This window comes from Hemiscyllium ocellatum, chromosome 39 (assembly GCF_020745735.1).
Source record: "Hemiscyllium ocellatum isolate sHemOce1 chromosome 39, sHemOce1.pat.X.cur, whole genome shotgun sequence".
Taxonomy (NCBI): Eukaryota; Metazoa; Chordata; class Chondrichthyes; order Orectolobiformes; family Hemiscylliidae; genus Hemiscyllium; species Hemiscyllium ocellatum.
The window spans coordinates 36,989,244-37,011,689 of record NC_083439.1 but is presented as its reverse complement, the minus strand read 5'-3'; the positions used below and the strand labels follow the sequence as shown (position 1 = coordinate 37,011,689).

The window sequence follows — 22,446 nt, the reverse complement described above, 5'->3', positions numbered from 1 at the left end:
GTTGTCAGGAAGAACTCCTGTTTTTCTCTAGAGTGGTGGAGGAGTCCAAAAGTAGATAGCATGTGTTTAAGGTAAAAGGGGTAAGATTGAAAAGGAACCTCAGGGGCAACATTTTCATAGAGGATGATGTGTGTATGGAATGAGCTGCCTGAGGAAGTGGTGGAGGCTGGTACAATGACAGCATTTAAAGGGCATTTGGATGGGTATATGAATGTGAAGAGTTTAGATGGAAATGTGCCAAATGGCACTAGATTTGTCGAAGATATCTGGTCAACATGGACGAGTTGGACCAAAAGATCTGTTTCCATACAGTACACCTCTGTGACTCTAAGTCCCAAATCGTCAGACTTTTCCCCAGAGACATTATTGATATTGAATATTTCTCCATGTGCCGTGTAATCATAAGGTCCCTACCGTCTGTACCAGGAAGCAAGTCCACACCGCCACCACCTCCCCGCCCCCCCCCCCCCCCCCCCCCAGTTGAGGATCCCACCAAATCCACTGCACTAACTTTTCCCTGCACCTCTGCATTTCTCATGTGTAATTCCAATAGTCAGCACATCCCTGCACACTATGGGCAATTAATGGCTAACCCATAGGGCAGCATGGTGGCTCAGTGGTTAGCACCCCTGCCTCATAGGCTAGGGACCCAGGTTCAATTCCAGCCTTGGGCAACTGTGTGGAGTTTGCACACTCTGTGTCTACGTGGCTTTCCTCCCACAGTCCAAAGATATGCAGGCCAGATGAATTGGCTATTCTGGATTGCCCATCGTGTTAGGTGCATTAGTCAGAGGGAAATGGGTCTGGGTGGGTTACTCTTCAGGGGGTCAGTGTGGGCTTGTTGGGCCAAAGGGCCTGTTTCCACACAGTAGGGAATCTAATCTAATCCATCCAATGATAGTGTTGTTTTAGTACAGTGGTAGTGATCTGCTATTCTGGGTATGTGCATCTAGCTAACTTATTTCTAAATCCTTTTGGAATCACTTATTCTGATGTATTATTGATCAGTCCAGCAATAATTTCTTTCCCAAGGATGATATTTTTACCAATAAGAAGCAAAAAATGTTGAAAGAGAATTTGTTATCATACTGAATACTACCCCAGAATACTAACGTTCACCCTCTGCTGGGGACAATCTGGAACGACTGAACCAGATTCCTCCTCCCCCAGAGGGAACAATGCTGATCCATCTTCCCTTGGGAGACAATCCCAATCTCCATCCCTGACAGGACAATCCAGATACTCCTCCCCTGGGAAAATAATGCATATTCCCCTCTCCCTGGGGGACAATCGAGATTCTCCTCCCCCACCGGGGTCACTCCTGAAAATCTGCTCCCCTCAGAAATCACCCTCCTTCCCTGGGGAAACAATCTAGAATCCCCCTCTCTTGGGAAAACAATCCAGATTTTGCTTCTACCGGGGGGGACAATCTTGATCCATTGTACCCTGGGAGACATTCCCAGTCCACCTTTCCCAGGAGGGCAATCCAGATCTCTCCCTCCTTCATTGCCCTCACCCCCCATAACAATCCAGACACTCCTCCCCCCCACCCCCATGGGGACAATTGAGATACCCCTCCCACTATGGGGACAACCTAGCTACCCCTGCCCCCATGGGTACAATCGAGACACCCCTCCCCGACCCCCCCCCATGAGGACAATTCAGATACCCCTCCCCCTCCTCCATGGGGACAATCCACACACCCCTCCCCCCATGGGGACAATTCAGATACCCTCCCCTCCTCCATGGGGACAATCCACACACCCCTCCCCCCATGGGGACAATTCAGATACCCCTCCCCCTCCCCCCATGGGGACAATTCAGATACCCTCCCCTCCTCCATGGGGACAATCCACACACCCCTCCCTCCATGGGGACAATTTAGATACCCCTCCCCTGGGAGACAATCCCAATCTCCATCCTTGGGGACAATCCAGACTCCCCTCCCCCTCCTCCATGGGGACAATTCAGATACCCCTCTCCTACTCCCCAGAACAATCCAGATCCCCCTTACCCTGGGGGACACTCCTAAAACCACCCTCCTCCCCAAGGAACATTCCAGATTTCCCCCTCCAACTCAGGGAACAATCTAGGCTCCCCTACCCCCAAGAACAGTCCAGACACCACACCCCCACCCGCAGCCCCGCCCACTTCGATCCGGGTCCTGACGGCAGCTCCGCGGCTGCGCAGTGCACGCTGCTTATTGTGCTCGCTTTGGCCATGGCCGCCGAGATGAGCTCTGAGGTTCCCGAACCGGTGGCTTTGACAGCACCGAGTAACCCTGTGACACCTGGACCCGGGCAGGTGAGGGTGATCGGAGCAGTGCCTGCCCGCGGAGGGAAGCGGCGCTCGGGGTAAGACCTTTAAACGTACCCCCGGCTTCAGCTCCATTTAAACCCAGGAGCGGGCATAGCGGCGGTAACTGAGAGATTGGTGCTAGAGTAACCAGGGGAGGAGCCAGGGTAACTAGAGGTGGAGCTAATGTAACTAGAGGCGGAGCCAGTGTAACTAGAGGTGAAGGTTAAGGGAACCAAAACCATGTTGACTAGTGAGAGCCATGGAGACCAGTGAGGGCCCTGGTAACTATGGGCGGGACTAATGTAACCAGGGGACGAGCCTGGGTAACCCGTGGGGGCCATGGTAACGAGAGCGGGCCTATGATAACTTGGGTGGTGCTGGGGTAACTAAGGGAGGAGCCAGGGTAACTGGGGGCGGGGCTTCGGCGATTGGGGCGGTGCTGGGGTAACTAAGGGAGGAGCCAGGGTAACTGGGGGCGGGGCTTCGGCGATTGGGGCGGTGCTGTTAACGAGGTTCGAAGGGCTGGCAACCAAGGGTGGTTCAAGTCAATGGGAAGGGCCTGGAAATGTGGGTATGTTCAGGCTTGATGCAAATGTCTGGGATGTTTGGAAAGTGGGCCAATAACCAAGTGGGATATGAGAGTCTCTGTGCAAAGGAGCCAGGGTGATTGGATTAGTATTATGGATAGTTAAGGTTGACTGAGAGCGGAGTCACAGTGGTTACAGCTGCAATAGGATTATATCTTGTAAATGGAATGTTGAGGCAACCTGTTTGGAAAGGGAAGTTTGGCGACGAGTTGGGCAATTTGTAAGGGATATCAAGGTTCAACAACAAGACTGTGAGAAGTAGGGTGGTAACCACAAGGTGGGCCCTGTCGTTGAACAAAAGTAAATAAAGTATTAATTGAATTGTAATTTTGATTTAGCATTTCCCTTAAGGAAGTGGTCAGCTTGTGGTCTTCAATCCAGGAATTCTGACATTGAGTAAGGGATAGACACAAATTAATGTAAGCAAAAGAATAAAAGTAGTTGTAATCATTGATAAATACCCCGACTGAGGTGATTTCTGTCCTGTAATTTTAAAATATGCAGATGACAGTAAGTTTCCAAAGTTCTGTTATCTCTGATCCCTTTCCTTAGATTGGACGTTTGTGTATGGCATTCCATTACTGAGGGAAAGTGAAAGGGGAAAACCAAGGAATGATAGAACATTTAGTTGATAGTGGATAAGGAAATGCCTATTAATGATATTCATTTGGATTCCTGGTTACATTTGTTAATGCCCTCCATAAGGAACTGAAACATTAAAGTTGAAGCTCATGAAATTGAAAGCAAATTATTGATCTGGTTAGAAATTTGGCTTAGTGGCCAGAGGCAGAGAATAATAGGGCAGATACTTTATTATTAGGATGCAGTGTTTCCCAAAGATCAATAAAAAGCCACACATCTAAATTTGTCAATAATGTAAAGGTAGGTGGCATTACAAGCAATGTACATAGTACCAAATTATTACAAGAGGTGTTGATAAATTAAGTGTAGGGGAAAAGCTGTAGACAAATATGATTTAATCTATTTAGATCTAAAATTGGTGAAGAGAGTCATTTTGAAATTGTGAAAAGGTTAAAAACAGTAGAGGTCCAAAAAGAACTGGGAAGCCAAGTATATATGCTATTAACATAGAACATAGAACATAGAAGGATACAGCGCAGTACAGGCCCTTCGGCCCTCGATGTTGCGCCGACCGAATCCTACCTAACCTATACTAGCCCAATAACTTCCAAATGCCTATCCAATGCCCGCTTAAATGACCATAAAGAAGGAGAGTTCACCACTGATACGGGCAGGGCATTCCATGAACTCACAACCCGCTGTGTGAAGAATCTACCCCTAACATCTGTCCTATACCTACCACCCCTTAATTTAAAGCTAAGTCATCACAATAATGAATAAAACAAATGATATGCTGGTTTTTCTAACTATAGGACTAGAGTTACAATGGGCTAGACATTATGCTTCATCTATATAGGACCCCGTGATGTGGAGGTGCTGGTGTTGGACTGGAGTGGACAAAATTAAAAATCACACAACACCACGTTATATCCAAGGAGCAGGAGAATCGACGTTTCGGGCATGAGCCCTTCTTCAGGAAAGGTTTCATGCCCGAAACGTTGATTCTCCTGTTCCTTGGATGCTGCCTGACCTGCTGCGCCTTTCCAGCAACACATTTTCAGCTCTGATCTCCAGCATCTGCAGTCCTCGCTTTCACCACGTTATATCCAACAGGTTTATTTGGAAGTACTAGCTTTCAGAGCACTGCTCCTTCATCAGGTAACTAGTGGGGCAGGATCATAAGACACAGGAGTTGTAGCAAAATATCACTGTGTCATGCAATTGAAACAGTATATTGAACAAATCTGTTAAATCTTTCATCTTTTAGAATGGGTTGCAGGTTTCAGTTGTGGTTCTGGAAAAACACAGCTGGTCAGCAGCATCCAAGAAGCAGGAGAATAGAAGTTTCAGGCATAAGCTCTTCATTAGGAACATTCCTCATGAAGAGCTTATGCTCAAAACGTTGACTCTCCTACTCTTTGGATGCTGCTTGACCGGCTGTGCTTTTCCAGCACCACACTTTTTGACTCTGATTTCCAGCATCTGCAGTCTTTACTTTCTGCAGGTTTCAGTTAATTTATATGTAAAACCCAGAACTTCTTTTAAGTCACATTCTCGAGATAACTTAAGGTTTTATAAAAAAAAAGTCACAGCTCAGCCAATGTATAAAGGTATGAGGCTAGAGTCTGTCTGTATCCCGATCTTGAGTCACACTGGTTCTATTTATAAATTCTGACTTTGGAAAATGTTATATGTATTGACTGCCTGTGGGTTTTGTGCCTTTTGAGCAAAAGTAGGATGTATTTGCAAATACAATTCTGTAAATGCTAATTCACCCCATGTGTCTGTGTGTCCTGCAGTGGGGTCACCTGTAGTGTGATATGAACCCAAGGTCCTGGTTGAGGCCATCCTCATGAGTACCAAATTTGGCTATCAGCCTCTGCTCGCCAAATCTGCGCTGTTGCATATCCTGAAGTCCGCCTTGGAGGATGATCACCCGAAAATCTGAGGCCAAATGTCCTGACTGCTGAGGTGTTCCTCCACTAGGAGGGAACATCCCTGTCTGGCGATTGATGTGCAGTATCCATTCATTTGTTGTTGTAGCATCTGCTTGGTCTCACCAATCTATCATGCCTCGGGACATTCTTGCCTCAGCATATGAGATATACAAAGTTGGCCGAGTCACATGAATACTTGACTTGTATATGGTGGGTGCTGTTCCCATGTGTAGTGGTGGTGTCCGTATTGACACTCTGACATGCCTTGCAGCAGTTGCCATGACAGGTTTGTACGGTTTGTGGTCGATGTTGTCCTGATGGCTGGGCAGTTTACTGCGGGCAATAGTCTGTTTAAGATTTGGTGTTTTTTTTAGAAAGGTGAAAAGTGGAGGTTTAGGGAAGGTCTTGGGAAGGTGCTCACCGTCATCGGTAATGTGTTGCAGGCTACGGAGAACATGGTGCAGTTTCTCTGCTCCGGGAAGTACTGGACAACGAAGAGTATCTTTATCGGTTGCATCCCATGTCTGTCTCCTGAGGAGGTCATTATAGTTTCTCACTGACTCAAGATTGGGATTCGGATTAATCCCACACCTTTAATACATTTATAAAACCTTAAATTATCTTCAGAATGTGACTTAAAAGAAGTTCTGGGATTTGCATATTAATGAACTGAAACATGCAACCCATTCTAAAAGATGAAAGACGTAATGTATATACTCGTGTAAAAGTTGATCTCATATAAAAGTCAACCCTTTAATTTTGGCCAAAATATCTTGTATTTTCCATATATTTCGTGTAAACGTCGACCTTGCTATATTGCATTATAAATCTCTTACAAAGGAAACTGCATGTTCCCATTAACCCAGTAAAACAAAATTGCATTCATTCATTCATACTGGTAACTCTACTCATCGCTCATCAAAAAGTTAATATCATTATAAAATTAATCATTTTAATTGTGCCATTAAATCTGAATAAAAGTGTGATATTAGCTCTATATATATCTTTAATTCTTTGACAAATTTGCTAATGTTGCTGAGGTTCATAACATATGAGATTAAATGTGAGGGAAATGGAAGAATTTGGTGGGGAGGTTCAAGACGCTTAAACATTCAGAATTTAATAAATGTTTCATACCAGGCCATGACGATGTTGAACAGTGTGATTTTGCAGGATTTCAATGAATCTTTGACATGTTAAATTTTTGTACCGGTATGTATAAATAAAATTTACTAACAGTAATTCATTCTTATTTTTCTTGCTTTTATCTGGTAATTACCTTTACCATAATTCATTGTGTTTTTCTTTTTTAATTGATTAGTTGAGTAATCAAATATAGTATCTGCTAATAATATGATATTTCGAACTGCAGCACGATTTACAGCCCCTCAAAACTAGTGCCTGTGTAATAGTCGGCCCTACAAACTGAACCTTTAAAAATAGTCTAAACAATTCAACTTTTACATGAGTATATACAGTAACAGCATTCTAGGTTTGTTCAATATATTGTTTCAATTGCATGACACTGTGAACTTTTGCTATAAATTCTGCGTCTTGTGATCCTGCCCCACAAGTTACCTGATGAAGGAGCAGTGCTCTGAAAGTTAGTACTTCCAAATAACCTGGTAGTGTGATTTTTAATTATACAGAACCCAGTCAAGACCACATCTGAGGGATGGTGAGCTGGTCTAGATGCTATACTGTAGGAAGAGTAGACAGTTAAAAAATTATTTTTCATCAATTTGTTTGGACATGTTATGATACTCCCCCATTACAGATGGGACTTGATCTTGGACATTCTGGCACAGAGTCAGGGGCACTACCACTGTATGACAAAACTGTTAAGGAAGTGTTGACCAGAATGATACCTGAATTGCTAGGGTTAAATTATGGGAGAAAAAGTAGGCTGTATTACTTGAAATTTAGATGTAAGCAATGACTTCATCAAAGTTTTCAAATTATTAAAACAAACAAATTGTATGGATATAGAGAAACTGTTTTCACTAATTGGCAATTCTCGGGAAAGAAGGTGTATTTAAAAAATTAGAGCCAAATGTTTCAAGTCTAAAATAAGAAATATCTCTGTTCAAAAATATGTTTTATTTTCAGATTTTAAGAGAGATAAAATGAATAGGAAGGTAACCAAGCAAATTCAGTGACTAGAACCAATTTTATTTTGGCCACAAGTCATTGAGGCAATGAGGTAACTTATAAATAAGGTACAGTCAAACTAACAAAAGATCCATTGTTATTTATGTTTTGAATTCGCATCTCATTACAGGAGAAAGGGTTGCTGATCGGTTGTCAAATGACTCATTTTCTGAGTTTTTCCCATGAAGAAAGCAATGGGGAACAATAGACTTCTAGGTTAATCATAAAAGTTTTATTTTGCAGAGATTGAGTACATTATGAATATGCAATTAATAAAATCAACTGATTATCTTAAATTAGTGGCAGGATTGTTCAACAAGTGTTTCCCAATTGCATCTAACAGTAGGTGTTTTGTCATTTGGTGAGTATTGTTTATACCTATTATGAACAACTAAATTGCCACTTTATTCGCTCAACTAATTGCTACAATAAGTACCTGACGTTACACTTTCAATATATTGTCCGTTTGAATGGTTGGAAGGTTGGACTGGTGGCAACATCCTGTTCGAGGAAAATATCTCTTACATTGTTGAAGCTAAACTTTTTGAGATACTTTACCCTTGAGCATTAATGAGCTCCCTTTTTCTCCTGTTGTATGAGTTGTTCAAAATTGATGGTTTGAAATTTGGCATTCTTCCATTTGTCCTTTTTTCATTGCAAGACAAAAATCTTTGGCAACATGTCTATTTTCGATCATGGTATTTAATTTCTGAATATGTTGAATTCAGATTTGACTCCATTGACAAAATGCATGTCATTACTTTAAGAAGCAGAATTCTATTTTGAAGTACTTAATATGTGAGGTTTACAGGGATGATGTATTCCTCACCCAGGTTTTAGCTTTATTCTGGAAGTTTGCTGGTTGCCTAATGAGTATTTTTCCATTCATTCATACATTAACTGTAATTTCACACTGCTTTGTGTTTATGTGGAAGGATGCTGCTGTCCTGTCAAGTGTCATGCTTTTGTTCTTGAAGTGAGTTTTTTTTTGAGTTACAGACTGTGCTTCACTCCAAGTATTACTGATATTCCATAAATGATCTGAAAGATTTATTTCCATATATACTTCTGCTAAGTTTGTGCTGTCATGTGTTTAGGAAAAACAACCACAATTTTAGAGCTGAAGTTTTCTCAATACTCTGTACAAGAAAACTGAGTTCCATACATATGCAATCCATTATCTTTTCATCTTTTGAATCTCTTCAGTGACCTGCACCCAGGGATTTACAGTCACTCTAATGATTTTACTGCTATGCATAAAGTGTCACCAGGTGTTCTGTTCCATCATTTTAGGAAGATTGAGACTGTCACAGGGATAGTAGTTTTGACCAATTCAAATGGCTATCAAGATTTAAAAAATATCTCAAGGTAGTAAGGTACAGGATAAAAATCATTCGCATCCTATCCTGTTGAAACTCTTTTCGTCTATTAACAATATCTCTGACACTATCACAGAAATGATATTGGATTCTGTGCCCCTTAGAAACCCATGAAACTGAATATTTTGGATAGTTCGTTTTACATTGAATGTGCAAGCTCATGTACTTTGTGAGAGAGTGTCAAACATCCTGAAAGGGAGCCTGTGAGCAGACAGTGCTTTATTTTTCTTGTATGTTTGTCTTGGGCGTTTTTGTGCTTCAAAATTAATGTGCTTCCCAGTGCTTTGAGTAATCACTTTTTTTTAATTTACGGGATGATGGCATTGCTGGCTAGGCAGCATTTATTGTCCATGACTAATTGCCTAAAGGGCAGTTAGGAGTCAACCATGTTTCTGTGGGTCTGGAATCACATTCAGGCCAGACCAGGGAAGGATTTCAGTTTCCTTCCCTAAAGCACATTAGTGAACCAGATGGGTTTTTCCCAACAATCGGCAGTGGATTCATGGGCAGATTCATGGTCATCATTAGACTTTTAATTCCAAATGTTTTTTATTGTATTCAAATTCCACCATTTGCCATGATAGGATTTGAACCCAGGTTCCCCAGAATATCTACTGGCTCTCTGATTAACAGTCCAATGATAATATCACTAGGCCATTCCTTGCTGTAGTATATTCTTTTGTGACCTGTAGAAAGGTGAGAATAATTTAGTTTTAACAAAATCAGCTTTTTGCACAAGTAAGCTTTGTTTTTCATATCATCCAGCTTTATTAAGCTTTGTTTTTCATATCATCCAGTCTTTGAGCACACTGAGCTGCTATCTTGAACCACAGGTGAAGGAACAGCAACACTGCTGTGAGAGAGAAAGTTCAAGGATTTTGACAGCAGTATAGTTACCAGTCAGGATGGCATGTAACTTGGAGAGGAGCTTGCTAGTTGGGTTTAGAAGATGCTGTTTGAAGAGTCCTTGCAAGTTATTGCATCTATGTCGTGGAGGACAAACACAGGCACTCAAAATGCAAGGGGCCAGTAGGTGAATTTATTTTCAATATTCCCAAAAAGCCTGGGAAAATTCAAACATGGGGGCAGTCAGTCAGAGAAACGTTGCTGGTGCAAGTAGAATGGGCAATATTGGTGAGGAGGGGCTCTTCCTATCATGTGTTCGGTTCTCTCTCATGCTCACTGTAATAGGTTCATAGTGAGCCTTTTGCTGGGGTGCATTTTTATCAGAGAATCTAGGACTGGGAGACATCGTCAGGAATTGAGTCTGTTAGGTTGTCATGAGGATGAGGATGTGGGATGTGGTGAGCTGGTATTGTGCCAGTGGGAAAATGTTGCTAAAGGGAGGGGGTGAGGAATGTGATTGGAGGAGCAATGCAGTGGTTTCAGTGAAGAAAAGTCTATTGCAGGGGTGAGGGTGGTATTGCAGAAGGCTTCATAAGGGACAGTCTTCAAAGAGGGGAATGCTGCAAGCCTTTGGAGGAGGTACATGGTCTGCCAAGCTTGATTGACTGTGTCATGAAACTTGAAAGGGTTCAGAAAAGATCACTTCCCTAGTTTCCCACAGAGTTCTAGGGTACACCTGATCAGGTCCTGGGGATTTATCCACTTTTATGCATTTCAAGACATCCAACACTACTAATTCTGTAATATGGATATCACCATTATTTCCCTACATTCTATATCTTCCATGTCCTTTTCCACAGTAAGCACTGATGCAAAATACTTGTTTAGTATCTTCCTCCATCCCATGTGGCTCCACACAAAGGCTGTCTTGCTGATCTTTAAGGGGCCCTATTCTCTCCCTTGTTACCCTTTTGTTGTTAATGTATTTGTAAAATTCCTTTGGATTCTCCTTAATCCTATTTGCCAAAGTTATCTCATGTCCCCTTTTTGTCCTCTATAATTTCCCCCGTAAGTATACTCCTACTGCCTTTATACTTTTATAAGGATTCACTCAATCTATCCTGCCTATATCTGACATTATGTTTCCTTCTTTTTCTTAACTAAACCCTCAATTTCTTTAATCATCCAGCACCTACCAGCCTTTCCTTTCACCCTTTCAGGAATATACTGTCTGTTGACTCTCGATATCTCATTTCTGAAGGCTTCCATTTTTCAGCCATCCCTTTACCTGAGAACATCTGCCCCCAACAGCTTTTGAAAGTTGTTGCCTAATACCAAATTCTTCTAATTCTGCTCCTACATGAGTCCAGATACTGTATATTGACACATACAGGAATTATTGTTGTTTCATGATTGCACCATCTGATAGGATGAGGTAAGAATGAATACGGAGCTCATGAAAATCAAAACATTCCTCTTGAAAACATCTCAAGAAGAATCCTCAAAAAAAAAACTGTGCCCTATTGCACACTACTGTCACTTTGCATTAGTGGTGGACGTGGTAAATGTTTAAGGTGGCAAATAGGGAAAAGACAGGGGATTGGCATTAACTTAAAATGCTGAGAGCTAGTGAAAACGTGATGGTCAGAATTGTTTCCTTTTCCACTGTAACAATTCTGAGATAAGTTCAGGTGGCTGTTATGTCCTGGATGTTTTAAAGCTTCTTGAATCTTGTTGCACTCATCCAGGCAAGTAGAAAGTTTTCCATCACACTCCTTAATAGTGCCCAGGTTTGAGAGTTAGACAGTTAGTTATTTATTGAAGTGTTCCAAATCTCTGATCTACTCTTGTACTCCAAAAATACTTGTAATACTAGCCCAATTAAGTCTCTGGCCATGCGTAACTCATAAGATGTTGTTGCTGGGGGATTCCATGATGGCGATGCCTTTTAATGTAATATTGCCTCGGTTAGATACATCTTGTTGAAGGTGATCTTTGCTTGGCACTTGTATGATGTGTATGTTCCTTGCCACTGTTCAGGACTTGCTGGATTAGGCATGGACTGTTGCAGGATTTGAGGAGTTGCAAGTGGTGTTGAAAGAGTACAAATATGAATGAATGTTCCCTCTTCTGACCTTGGAAGTTATTGAAGGAACTGAAGGTGTTAAAGCCTTTGAGACTACCCTGATTAAACTCCGAAAGTGTTATGTTGAGGTTGAAACAATTGCCAACTGGGGCGTAGGGACTTGTCCCTTCCAATACCTATTGATTTGCATTTTGTTAAAAGATATTAACAGAGTAAGCAAATGAAATAAGATGTGGCAAATAACGTATAATGTGAAAAATGTGAAATTGTTTGTTTGTCAGGAAGTTTAAAAAAGTACATTATTAAATGGTGGGAGAAGGAACAGGGATATAATTGTCCTCATACATGAATTGTAAAAGGTTAGTATGCAGGAAAACCAATAGAATTTATTGTGAGGGAATTGAATGCAAAAATAGGGGACTGTGTTTCAGCTATACAGGGGACCTGAGGGACCCTATCTGTAATATTGGCCCCTTTTTTTTAAGGAAGGATGTGATTGTGCAGAATTAGTTTTATTTTAGATTCCCTACAGTGTGGAAATGGGCCCTGCGGCTCAACAAGTCCACACCAACCCTCTGCTGAAAATGTGTTGCTGGTTAAAGCGCAGCAGGTCAGGCAGCTTCCAAGGAACAGGAAATTCGACGTTTCGGGCATAAGCCCTTCATCAGGAATGAGGAAAGTGTGTCCAGCAGGCTAAGATAAAAGGTAGGGAGGAGGGACTTGGGGGAGGGGCGATGGAGATGTGATAGGTGGAAGGAGGTCAAGGTGAGGGTGATAGGCCAGAGTGGAGTGGGGGTGGAGAGGTCAGGAAGAAAATTGCAGGTTAGGAGGGCGGTGCTGAGTTCGAGGGAATTGACTGAGACAAGGTGGGGGGAGGGGAAATGAGGAAACTGGAGAAATCGGAATTCTTCCCTTGTGGTTGGAGGGTTCCCAGGCTGAAGATGAGGCGCTCTTCCTCCAACCGTTATGTTGTTATGTTCTGGCGATGGAGGAGTCCAAGGACCTGCATGTCCTCGGTGGAGTGGGAGGGAGAGTTAAAGTGTTGAGCCACGGGGTGGTTGGGTTGGTTGGTCCGGGCGTCCCAGTGGTGTTCCCTGAAGCGTTCCACAAGTAGGCGGCCCGTCTCCCCAGTATAGAGGAGGCCACATCGGGTACAGTGGATGCAATAGATAATGTGTGTGGAGGTGCAGGTGAATTTGTGGCGGATATGGAAGGATCCCTTGGGGCCTTGGAGAGAGATAAGGAAGGAGGTGTGGGCACAAGTTTTGCATTTCCTGCGGTTGCAGGGGAAGGTGCCGGGATTGGAGGTTGGGTTACGAACCTGACGAGGGAGTTACGAAGGGAGCGGTCTTTGCGGAATGCTGATAGGGGAGGGGAGGGAAATAGATCCCTGGTGGTGGGGTCCGTTTAGAGGTGGCGGAAATGAAGGCGGATGATACGCTGTATACGGAGGTTGGTGGGGTGGTAGGTGAGAACCAGTGGGGTTCTGTCCTGGTGGTGGTTGGAGGGGCGGGGCTCAAGGGCAGAGGAGCGGGAAGTGGAGGAGATGTAACCCACCTAGATCATTTCTCTCTGACTAATGCACCTAACAGTATGGGCAGTTTAGCATGGCCAATTCACCTGACCTGCACATTTTTTGGACTGTGGGAGGAAACTGGAGCGTCCAGAGGAAACCCACACAGACACAGGGAGAATGTGCAAACTCCACATAGATAGTCACCCGAGGCTGAAATCAAACCTGGGACGCTGGCGCTGTGAGGCAGCAGTGCATACCACTGAGCCACCCAAAAGGTTTGGAAATGGTTACGAAACTAGTACCTGAAATGGTCAACTAATGATGAAAAATCAGATAGACTTAGCTTATTTCTGCTGGAGTTCAGAAAAGTAAGGGATGACTTGACTGAAACATAAAATCTTGACAGGTTAGATGTGGAAAAGATAGTACCTCTTATGAGAGAGCTTGGAGTTAGGTGTCACTGTTCAAAAATCACTCAATTAAAACAAAGATAAAATGATACATTTTCTGAAGATTGAAAGTTTTGAACTCTCCTTGAGAGGCCTTGAATATTTTTAAAAGCAGAGTTAGATTCCTGTTAATCAAGGAGGTGAAACTTTAGTAGGAATTTGAGGTTACAAGCAGATTGGCTATTATCTTATAAATGGTGTAGCAAGCTTGAGATGTCTAATGGCCTCCTCCTCCATCGATAATTTGTATAAATAAATGCTACTTAATGTCACACTTAGGATGTATCTAGTAGAGTTGATGATGGGGAGCCAGTGGATGTGGTTTATTTTGACTTTGAAAAGGCTTTCAAAAAAATCCCACATGAGTGTGTGTGTAAAATCAAAGCACATGGGATTGAGGTTAGTGTATTGAGAGGGACAGCAAACGATTGGCAGACAGGGAACAGAGTAGGAATGTAAAATGTCTTTTTCAGAATGGCAGGCTGTGACTAGTGGAGTACTGCAGGGATCAGTTTTAGGACTAAGAAGGCATTTAGCATGCTTGCCTTCATTGCTCAGACCTTTAAGTATAGGAATGAGGCAGCATGTTGACGTTGTGCTGGATGTTAGTGAGGCCTCTTCTAGAGTCCTGTATGCAGTTCTAGTCGCCCTGCTATAGGAAGGATATTATTAAATTGGAGAAGGTTCAGATAAGATTGACAAGAATGTTTCTGAGAATGGAGGGTTTGTCTTATAAAAATAGACTGGTACATAGGTGGTTGAGGGGTGACTTTATAGAGTTTATAAAATCATGAAGGGCATAGAAAAGATGAATAGCCAAGGGTCTTTACCTTAAGATGGGGGAAGTTCAAAACTTATAAATAAGTGAAAGGACAAAGTTTAAAAGAAAACTTCCACAGAAAGGGATTCTACAAACACATAAAGGACAAAAGAGCAATTAGGGAGAGAATAGGACCCCTTAAAGATCAGTAAGGCAGCCTATGTATGGAACTGCAGGAGATGGGGGAGATACTAAATGAGTATTTTGCATCAGTGTTTACTGTGGAGAAGGATATGGAAGATAGTGAATGTGGGGAAATAAATAACGACATTTTGGTAAATGTCCATATTACAGAGGAGAAAGTGCTAGATATCTTAAAACGCATAAAGATGGATAAATCCCTGGGAACTGACTAGGTGTACCCTAGGACTCTGTGGGAAGCTAGGGAGGTGATTGCTGGCCCCTTGGGCAGCACGGTGGCACAGTGGTTAGCACTGCTGCCTCACAATACCAGAGACCCGGGTTCAATTCCTGCCTCAGGCATTTGTGCAAACTCCACACAGACATTCTCCCCTGTCTGCATGGGTTCCTTCTGGGTGCTCCAGTTTCCTCTCAGTACAAAAATGTGCAGGTTAGTTGAATTGACCATGCTAAATTGCCCTTAGTGTTAGGTGAAGGAGTAAATGTTGGGGAATGGGTTTGGGTGGGTTGCGCTTCAGTGGGTCGGTGTGGACTTGTTGGGCCGAAGGACCTGTTTCCACACTGTAAGTAATCTAATCAATCATCAAAAGCCACAGATGAGGTGCCAGAACATGGAGGTGCCACTATTTAAAAAGGGTGGTGAGGAAAAGCCAGGGATTAAAGACCTGTCAGCCTGATGTCAGTGGTGGGCTAGCTGTTGGAGGGAATCCTAAGGAACAGAATTTACATGTATTTGGAAAGGCAAGAACTGATTAGGGATAGTCAGCATGGCTTTGTGCATTGGAAATCATGTATCACTAATTTGATTGAGTTTTTTGAAGAATTAACAAAGAGGGTTGATGTGATATGTAGGGACTTCCGTAAGGCATTTCACAAGGTTCCTCACGATAGACTGGTTAGCAAGGTTGGATCACATGGAATATGGCTTGAGTGTAGAAGACAGAGGGCGGTGGTGGAGGGTTGCTTTTCAGATTGGAGAACTGTGACCAGCGGTTTGCTACAAGGATTGTTGCTGGGTCCACTGCTTTTCATCATTTATATAAATGATTTGGATGTGAACATAGGAGGTATGATTTAGTAAGTTTGCAGATGACACCAAAATTAGAGGGTTAGTGGACAATGAAGAAGGTTACCTCAGTATAAAGGAACCTTGGTCAGTTGGGCCAATGGGCAGAGGAGTGGCAGATGGAACGTAATTTAAATAAATGCGAGTGACTGCATTTTGGAAAGGCAAATCAGGGCAGGACTTATAGACTGGGGAAAAAGTGAGGACAGCAGATGCTGGAGAATCAGAGTCAAAGAGTGTGGTGCTGGAAAAGCACAACAGGTCAGACAGCACCCGAGGAGCAGGAGAGTCGATGTTTTGGGCATAAGCCCTTCATCAAGACTTGATGGTAAGATCATGGGGGGTGTTGCTGAACAAAGACCTTGGAGTACAAATTCACAGTTCTTTGAAAGTTGAATCACCAGGTAGATTGAATAATGAAGGAGGTGTTTGGTCAACTTGCTTTTATTGGTCACTACATTGAGTGTAGGAGTTTGGAGGTCATGTTATGGCTGTACAGGATGTAGGTTAGGCCACTTTTGGAATACTGCATTCAATTCTGGTCTCCCTGTTGTAGGATGTAGTGAAACTTGAAAGAGTTCAGAAAAGGTTTTCTGAATCCTCTCCGGATTGGAGAGGCTGAATAGGCTTGGGACTATTTTCCCTGGACTATCTGATCTGAGGGGTGATCTTACAGTGGTTTATAAAATCTATATATATATGGTAACTAGACAAGGTCTTTTCCCTGGCGTGGGAGAGTCCAAAAGTAGAGGACATAGGTTTAAGGTGAGAGGGGAAAGATTTAAGAAGCACCAAATGCCAACTTTTTATGCAGAGGGTTGTGGGTGTATGGAATGAGTTGTTTGAGGAAGTGGTGGAAGAAGGCACAATTACAACATTTAAAAGGCATATGGATGGTCATGTGAATAAAGGGTTTAGAGGGATATGGGCCAAATGCTGGCAAAGGGGACTAGATTAATTTAGGATGTCTGGTTGGCGTGGATGGGTCGGATCAAACGGTCTGTTTTCAAACTGTATAACTCTATGACTCTATAACAGTTAAGTTAACTGGCCTATAGTTATGTGCTATTTTCTGTCTCCCTCCCACTATTTGACAGTCTTCTGATTATCTGGGAATATTCCAGAATCAAAGGAGTCTTGAAAGATTACTACCAATGTCTCTCTGTCTGTGTAGCTGCTGCTTTTGTAAGCCTGGTCTACAACTCATCCCATCCAGGAGACTAATTGACCCTTAACCCCATTAGTTTCACGAGCTTTTTTTTCCTAATATTAGGTATTGTTTATTCTCTTCCCCACTGCCCTGTCATTAGGGCCCCTTAATTATTTGTTACTTTTGGAATGCTGTTACTGTCCCCATCTGAAAACTAATTAGTAATAGTTGTTATTCTTTGCCATTTCTTGGTTCCCTAATATTATTTTCCTGACCTTGTAATCTCAGGGTCAATCTTCCTTTTGGCTCTCTCGCATATATAATGAAGCTCTTGCAATATAATTTGCTGGTTTGACTTCATTGTATATTTCTATCTTTTCTGTGATGTTTAGTTGATTTTTGCAATGTTCTGGTTTATCAATTAACTTTATCACATTGTTTGTTTTCTCTTTCAATTTGGTAGCAACCCCTTGGTCAACAATGGTTGTCTTATGCCCTTCATAGAATCCTTATTCAGGGAACAGTTCTACTTTGAGTGATAGAATAATGAAATTCTTTTTGATAAATGGCAGTTGATGCTAGTTCAATTGTATGTTTTAAATCTGAACTCGATAGTTTTTGTTATCCACGAAAATAGGGCAAAAGCCGATGTGTTAAGTCAGTTTGTAGGTCAACTATGATCTTTATATTAGTGGAATACACTTGATGGACTAAATAGTCTCATCCTGATACTATACACTCTCATTTGCTGAGAAATGAAGCACTGATTTTTTTTTGCCGTAGAGCGTCTGAAATTCTGCACGAAGAATTCAGAGGATGTTAAATGTCTGGTTGTGGGCTATTCCTGTACATATGTTCTGTCATGTGGATGGATTAGTGTCATAACTGGGATGAGTACGCATGCCCAATGTTTCACAAGTCTCACAATATGTAAAGCCCCAATTGGTCAGCTTGGTGATCTAATTTGCCTGACTGACTGCTATCCAAGGCAAAAGGTTTTGTCATTTACAGCAAATATTTCCAGCTATTGTAATGCAATAAGTCACAGAGAAAATGTAGGATTTCAAATTTACTATAAAATATACCCTTTTAAACCCCTAAATGTGTACACGTCATTCATGATTAGGACTGAAAATGATTGGTTTGACACCAATATTATGGGTGGAAATAGGGAAAGCAAAATTCTGAAGATCAAAGTGCAGATTTCAATGATGAATTAAATCATGTTCCTCTTGACTTCAGCACTGATAACACAATGCTATTTGTCAAGTAATAGTTAGTTTCCATTTTGATTGTTTATGTTGGAGACCTAGGCCTTTTCTTGTTAGAATTCTTTCTTTTATTTTTCTTTCATCTTTTTTTCCCAAAATTGAGGAGGAGAAAAATATTGATTCTTTCAGCTCGCCTGCTCTGGCTCAACTAGAGATCAACTAAACATCTCTATTCTCTTTGTACGTGCAACTTTGATTGAGCATGATCAGGCAGAATTTCTTTTGTGTAAAAAAAGTCTCTTTACCTTTCTGTATTTCTGATTATGCTATGGGAAAAGAACTGTTTTCAAAACCAAAGATTGCAGAAGAATTACCACAATTTATAAAATCAAGTAACCTGACTCTAAGTATTGTTTACACAGCTAATGGTACAGGTAATTTGCAGATGATCTGGAGCCAAAGGCTGTGTACAAATAGAAATTCAGCTGGCAATGAGTAGCTGATTGGTCTGTGGACTAGTGACCAGTTATTGGTTATGAAGGTCTTCTCTCTGCTGATAATTATGTGATTGGTTCCCAGGTAGCTGAAAAGTTTGGGGCTATGATCAGGATAGGAGAAGTCATCAAGGACATGATCTGTCTCTGTTTTCTGCAGTATAAAAGCACTTTAAGTCTCCAGTTGCTATTAGCTGTGACTTTTAATTAATTTTAAAGATTTTCATAAGTGTGAACCTGACACCCTATGTCTCCTGCAAATAAGTGAAAGCATGTGGAGAAGGAAGATCATAAAGCAGCATTCTGATACGCATAAGAATCATCTCAGCACATTCTGGGAACAGAGACCATTGCATAGTTTTCCCAATCTCTCTGTGCCAATGGCACCTATGCTATTTTTCTTGTGTCTGTCTATATGTGTGAAAAGGGGAGTTTATAAGGTGGGTTAAAGTTTTAACCAAGTGGGTAAAATGCTGACAATTGTCTACCTGTGGCTTGAGTCTGTTAATTACATTTGATAATTTTTGTTAAGTACAGTAACATGGTTTGTGCTTTCTGTCAACCTGGATCTAAAAGACAGGTCAATTCAAGAATTCTTCATGCTCTCAACAATCTTCAACTTCTGTGATGATACAAGGACTAGGATTGTACTGAGGTGGTGTGTAACAAAGTTTGGGGGCTTATCTGAGATTTATTTGAGACAGAAGTAACAAGGATTTGGGTGTGGTTTGTTAAGTAACACAGGTGAAAAAGAACACCATGTTCTGTACTGCATTTAAGACATGACACTGGTAAGAGCAAAGGCTTACCTGCAGTTGGCACAGTTGTTCCCGTCACTGTTAAGAGGACTTTCAAAGACCAGGTTGATTGAATTGGTGGGTAAACTGGAGGTGGAATTGCATAACATAGCTTAAAAAGGCAAGGACAATTGAGGACATGCATGGCACTTGAGGTTAGAGGAGATGTGAAAGAGACCAGGTATCCTGTCGTGAAACATCAGAGCTGGATGATATTCCGTCAAAGGTAAGGCAGCTTGAGTATGAGGAGGCAGTGAAGAAATGACAGCTAGCAGGAATAGAAAAGAGAATTGAAAGGAATGGAAATGAGCAACCTAGAATTTGAACCGCAAGAGGGAGGAGGTTTCAAAAGATGCAAGATGAAACAGAAGGCATCGGATACTGATTCAGGCCTTGGAGTGAAAAATCAAGCTATAAATTTAAATCCAAGAAGGAGATGTTTAAGTATGCACTTGTGGTACCAAAATTTGAGCAAAAGGATGTGGAAGCATTCTGAGTCAGATCAGTTAAGAACTTACAGTTAACAATGGGCTGCTGGAGGCAAGGGTAATGTATTAACAAGGTGGAAAAGCATTCATTATGTAGAATCATTTAACAATATTGGAAGCATTCAATGTGTAAGATCAGTTAATGAGGTGCAAAGTATTAATTGTGAAGCCACTTAAGGTTAAGAACACTCATTATGTAACAGCCGATGGCTTAATCTTTACTATCAATGCTCACTGATTGTAATGGTCACCCACTCAATAATCCTTACCTGGATGCTCTTCCCTGTAAAATGACTATAATTCACTAAGAAACTGCTATTCCAAGGAAGACCGCAAACTCATGTCTCTGTGCACATGGGTAATCGTTCTCCATCCAAGGCCTGGAATAAAGATGAAGGAGGTAAATCTATACTGTGTCTCTAAGTGTTTTGCTTTGACTGAGTGGGGGGGTAAATGGGGCAACAATATGGACGTAGTCGGCAGGATCCAAACGGATAGTTGCGATCAGACAGTGTTAGCAGCTGCGTGGAGCATTGTTGTCTTGAGATGGATGGGCCCACAAGGTAAGATTTTAAATTTTGGTCCCTTTCAATATTCTTATGTGCCAGAAATGGTCCCCTCGCTTGATTGCGCTCTATTCTATGAATTCCTCGAATGGTAACTAGTTTAGTCGAGAGACACAGTTTCACAAGCACGCTAGCAGGCAGAGGTTCGAGTCCTCTGTGCTGCATTGGGGGGAGGGGGCTGTGATTGAGGTTAGAGTCCCCTGGGGTGGGTGTGATGGAGGTTTGAGTCCTCCGCGTGGTATTGGGTTCGAGTCCCCTGGGGCGGGTTTGATTTGGGGTTCAAGTTCTCCGCACTGTGCTGCGGTTCGAGCTCTGTGTTTAAGCGAAGCTGAAGCTCTCTCTGTTTGATTGGGGTTTGAGCCTCCGTGAGGAGTCAAGTGAGAAAGTCCCCGAGTGGAGAAATTTGAGGCTCTATGAGTCTTTGTTCAGGGATGGAGAGAGTGGCTTAGATTGCCTTGTGACCTGCTGCAAGGGCTTTCTCATTTTATAAGTGTAATTTCAGTGAGAGGATGGAAAAATATAAAAACGAGAAATGCTGAAATTAGGATTGTGTAATACTTGGGTGAAAAAAGGCAGTTTCAATGTAAATTGTGCCATGCTGTGAGTGTTCGATGTTTAAATGTTTTGGTTTGTTAAAATACTGGTTCAGAAAATCCCCTTAAGTAATTGTTTTGCCTTATTTGAATCAGAATCTCAATTCAATGTGTTTTTTGAGCTATGTAATGGGTCAGATTTTATTTATACATTGAAATTGTACAACATTATGTGCTTCTTAAAATTATCAAACTTGTCACCTGAAAGCAAATTGATTGAGTGCCTTGAGCCCCTGATTTGTTTGAAATTCTACAATGCCTGTTTAAAAAAAAAGCTGTTGGGTTAGTGGTCCTGCTTTAGCCAGATGGGAGTATTGTCTTAAAATATCTTTGTGTTTTTAATGCAGAACGTTCACAAAAAGAAGAGTGCATTTTAATTTTGATGTTTAAGATTTTAGAGGATATTAGAACTTGAGGCTGAACTGTTTCTGTTCATTATTGGTAAGGCTTCATTGGCCCCCTTCATATTGCAAATTCAAAGAATGTTGATCTCTCCCAAAGTTGCCACTGTAATTCTGACTGTTTTATTTGGGAAGCTTCATTTGGAGAACATATTTTAAAATACTCTACATTTGTTTTCCACCAATATTTGAGATCTAAATCTGAACTGAAACTGCCTCTTGAATTGCTAAAGTACAGGAAACATTTTGTTTTCTTGCTGTTCCAGACGTCTGAAATACTTTTTCTGATAGCTTTCACATTAGCTAAAAATTAATTTGTTAAAGGAAAATAATTTTTGAATAACCTGAATGGAGGACCCCCGAGGGTTTGGTTTTAGCACCATTGTTGTTGATAATTGACTGAATTGTTTAGGCAGTACAATATAGAAGTTTATGGATTGTATGAAACTTAATAATGTCATAAATATTGAGCAGAGTAACAGACTTCAAGATGACTGAGAATGTTGAAATAGGCAGACACAACTTAGCGTAGTTAAATGTGTGATTGTCTTCATACTGATAACCACCTTGGCAAGGAAGGAATGAGAGAGGAAATGCAGAGATACTTTCAGCAGCTAACATCGTTTCTAGAGTTTCTGCATTTACAGGTAAAGCGTGCCTTCGGACTACTGCCGCCTCAACCTGATCTAACGGATTCAATCAGCACGCCAGTCATAGAGATGTACAGCACGGAAACAGACCCTTCAGTTCAACCCGTCAGTGCCGACCAGGTATCCCAACCCAATCTAGTCCCACCTGCCAGCACCCGGCCCATATCCCTCCAAACCCTTCCTATTCAAATACCCATCCAAATGCCTTTTAAATGTTGCAATTGTACCATTTCCTCTG

The 22,446-nt window shown here is 41.8% G+C and overlaps 1 protein-coding gene across 6 annotated transcripts in view; it reads left to right on the top strand.

The window, feature by feature from the left end:
* The first annotated feature begins 2,223 nt into the window (after positions 1-2,223).
* The window catches only part of arnt2 (aryl-hydrocarbon receptor nuclear translocator 2), a 464,688-nt gene continuing 444,465 nt past the window's right edge, over positions 2,224-22,446 (top strand). For 4 of the 6 annotated variants that reach the window (XM_060853234.1, XM_060853235.1, XM_060853233.1 and 1 more), the window contains exon 1: positions 2,224-2,354. In XM_060853234.1, coding sequence (XP_060709217.1) covers positions 2,233-2,354 — 122 coding nt within the window. In that variant the 5' untranslated portion in view covers positions 2,224-2,232. Of the gene's footprint in view, positions 2,355-2,823; positions 2,870-22,446 lie in introns of those variants that run through there. The other 2 variants (XM_060853237.1, XM_060853236.1) reach the window with 2 other exon arrangements.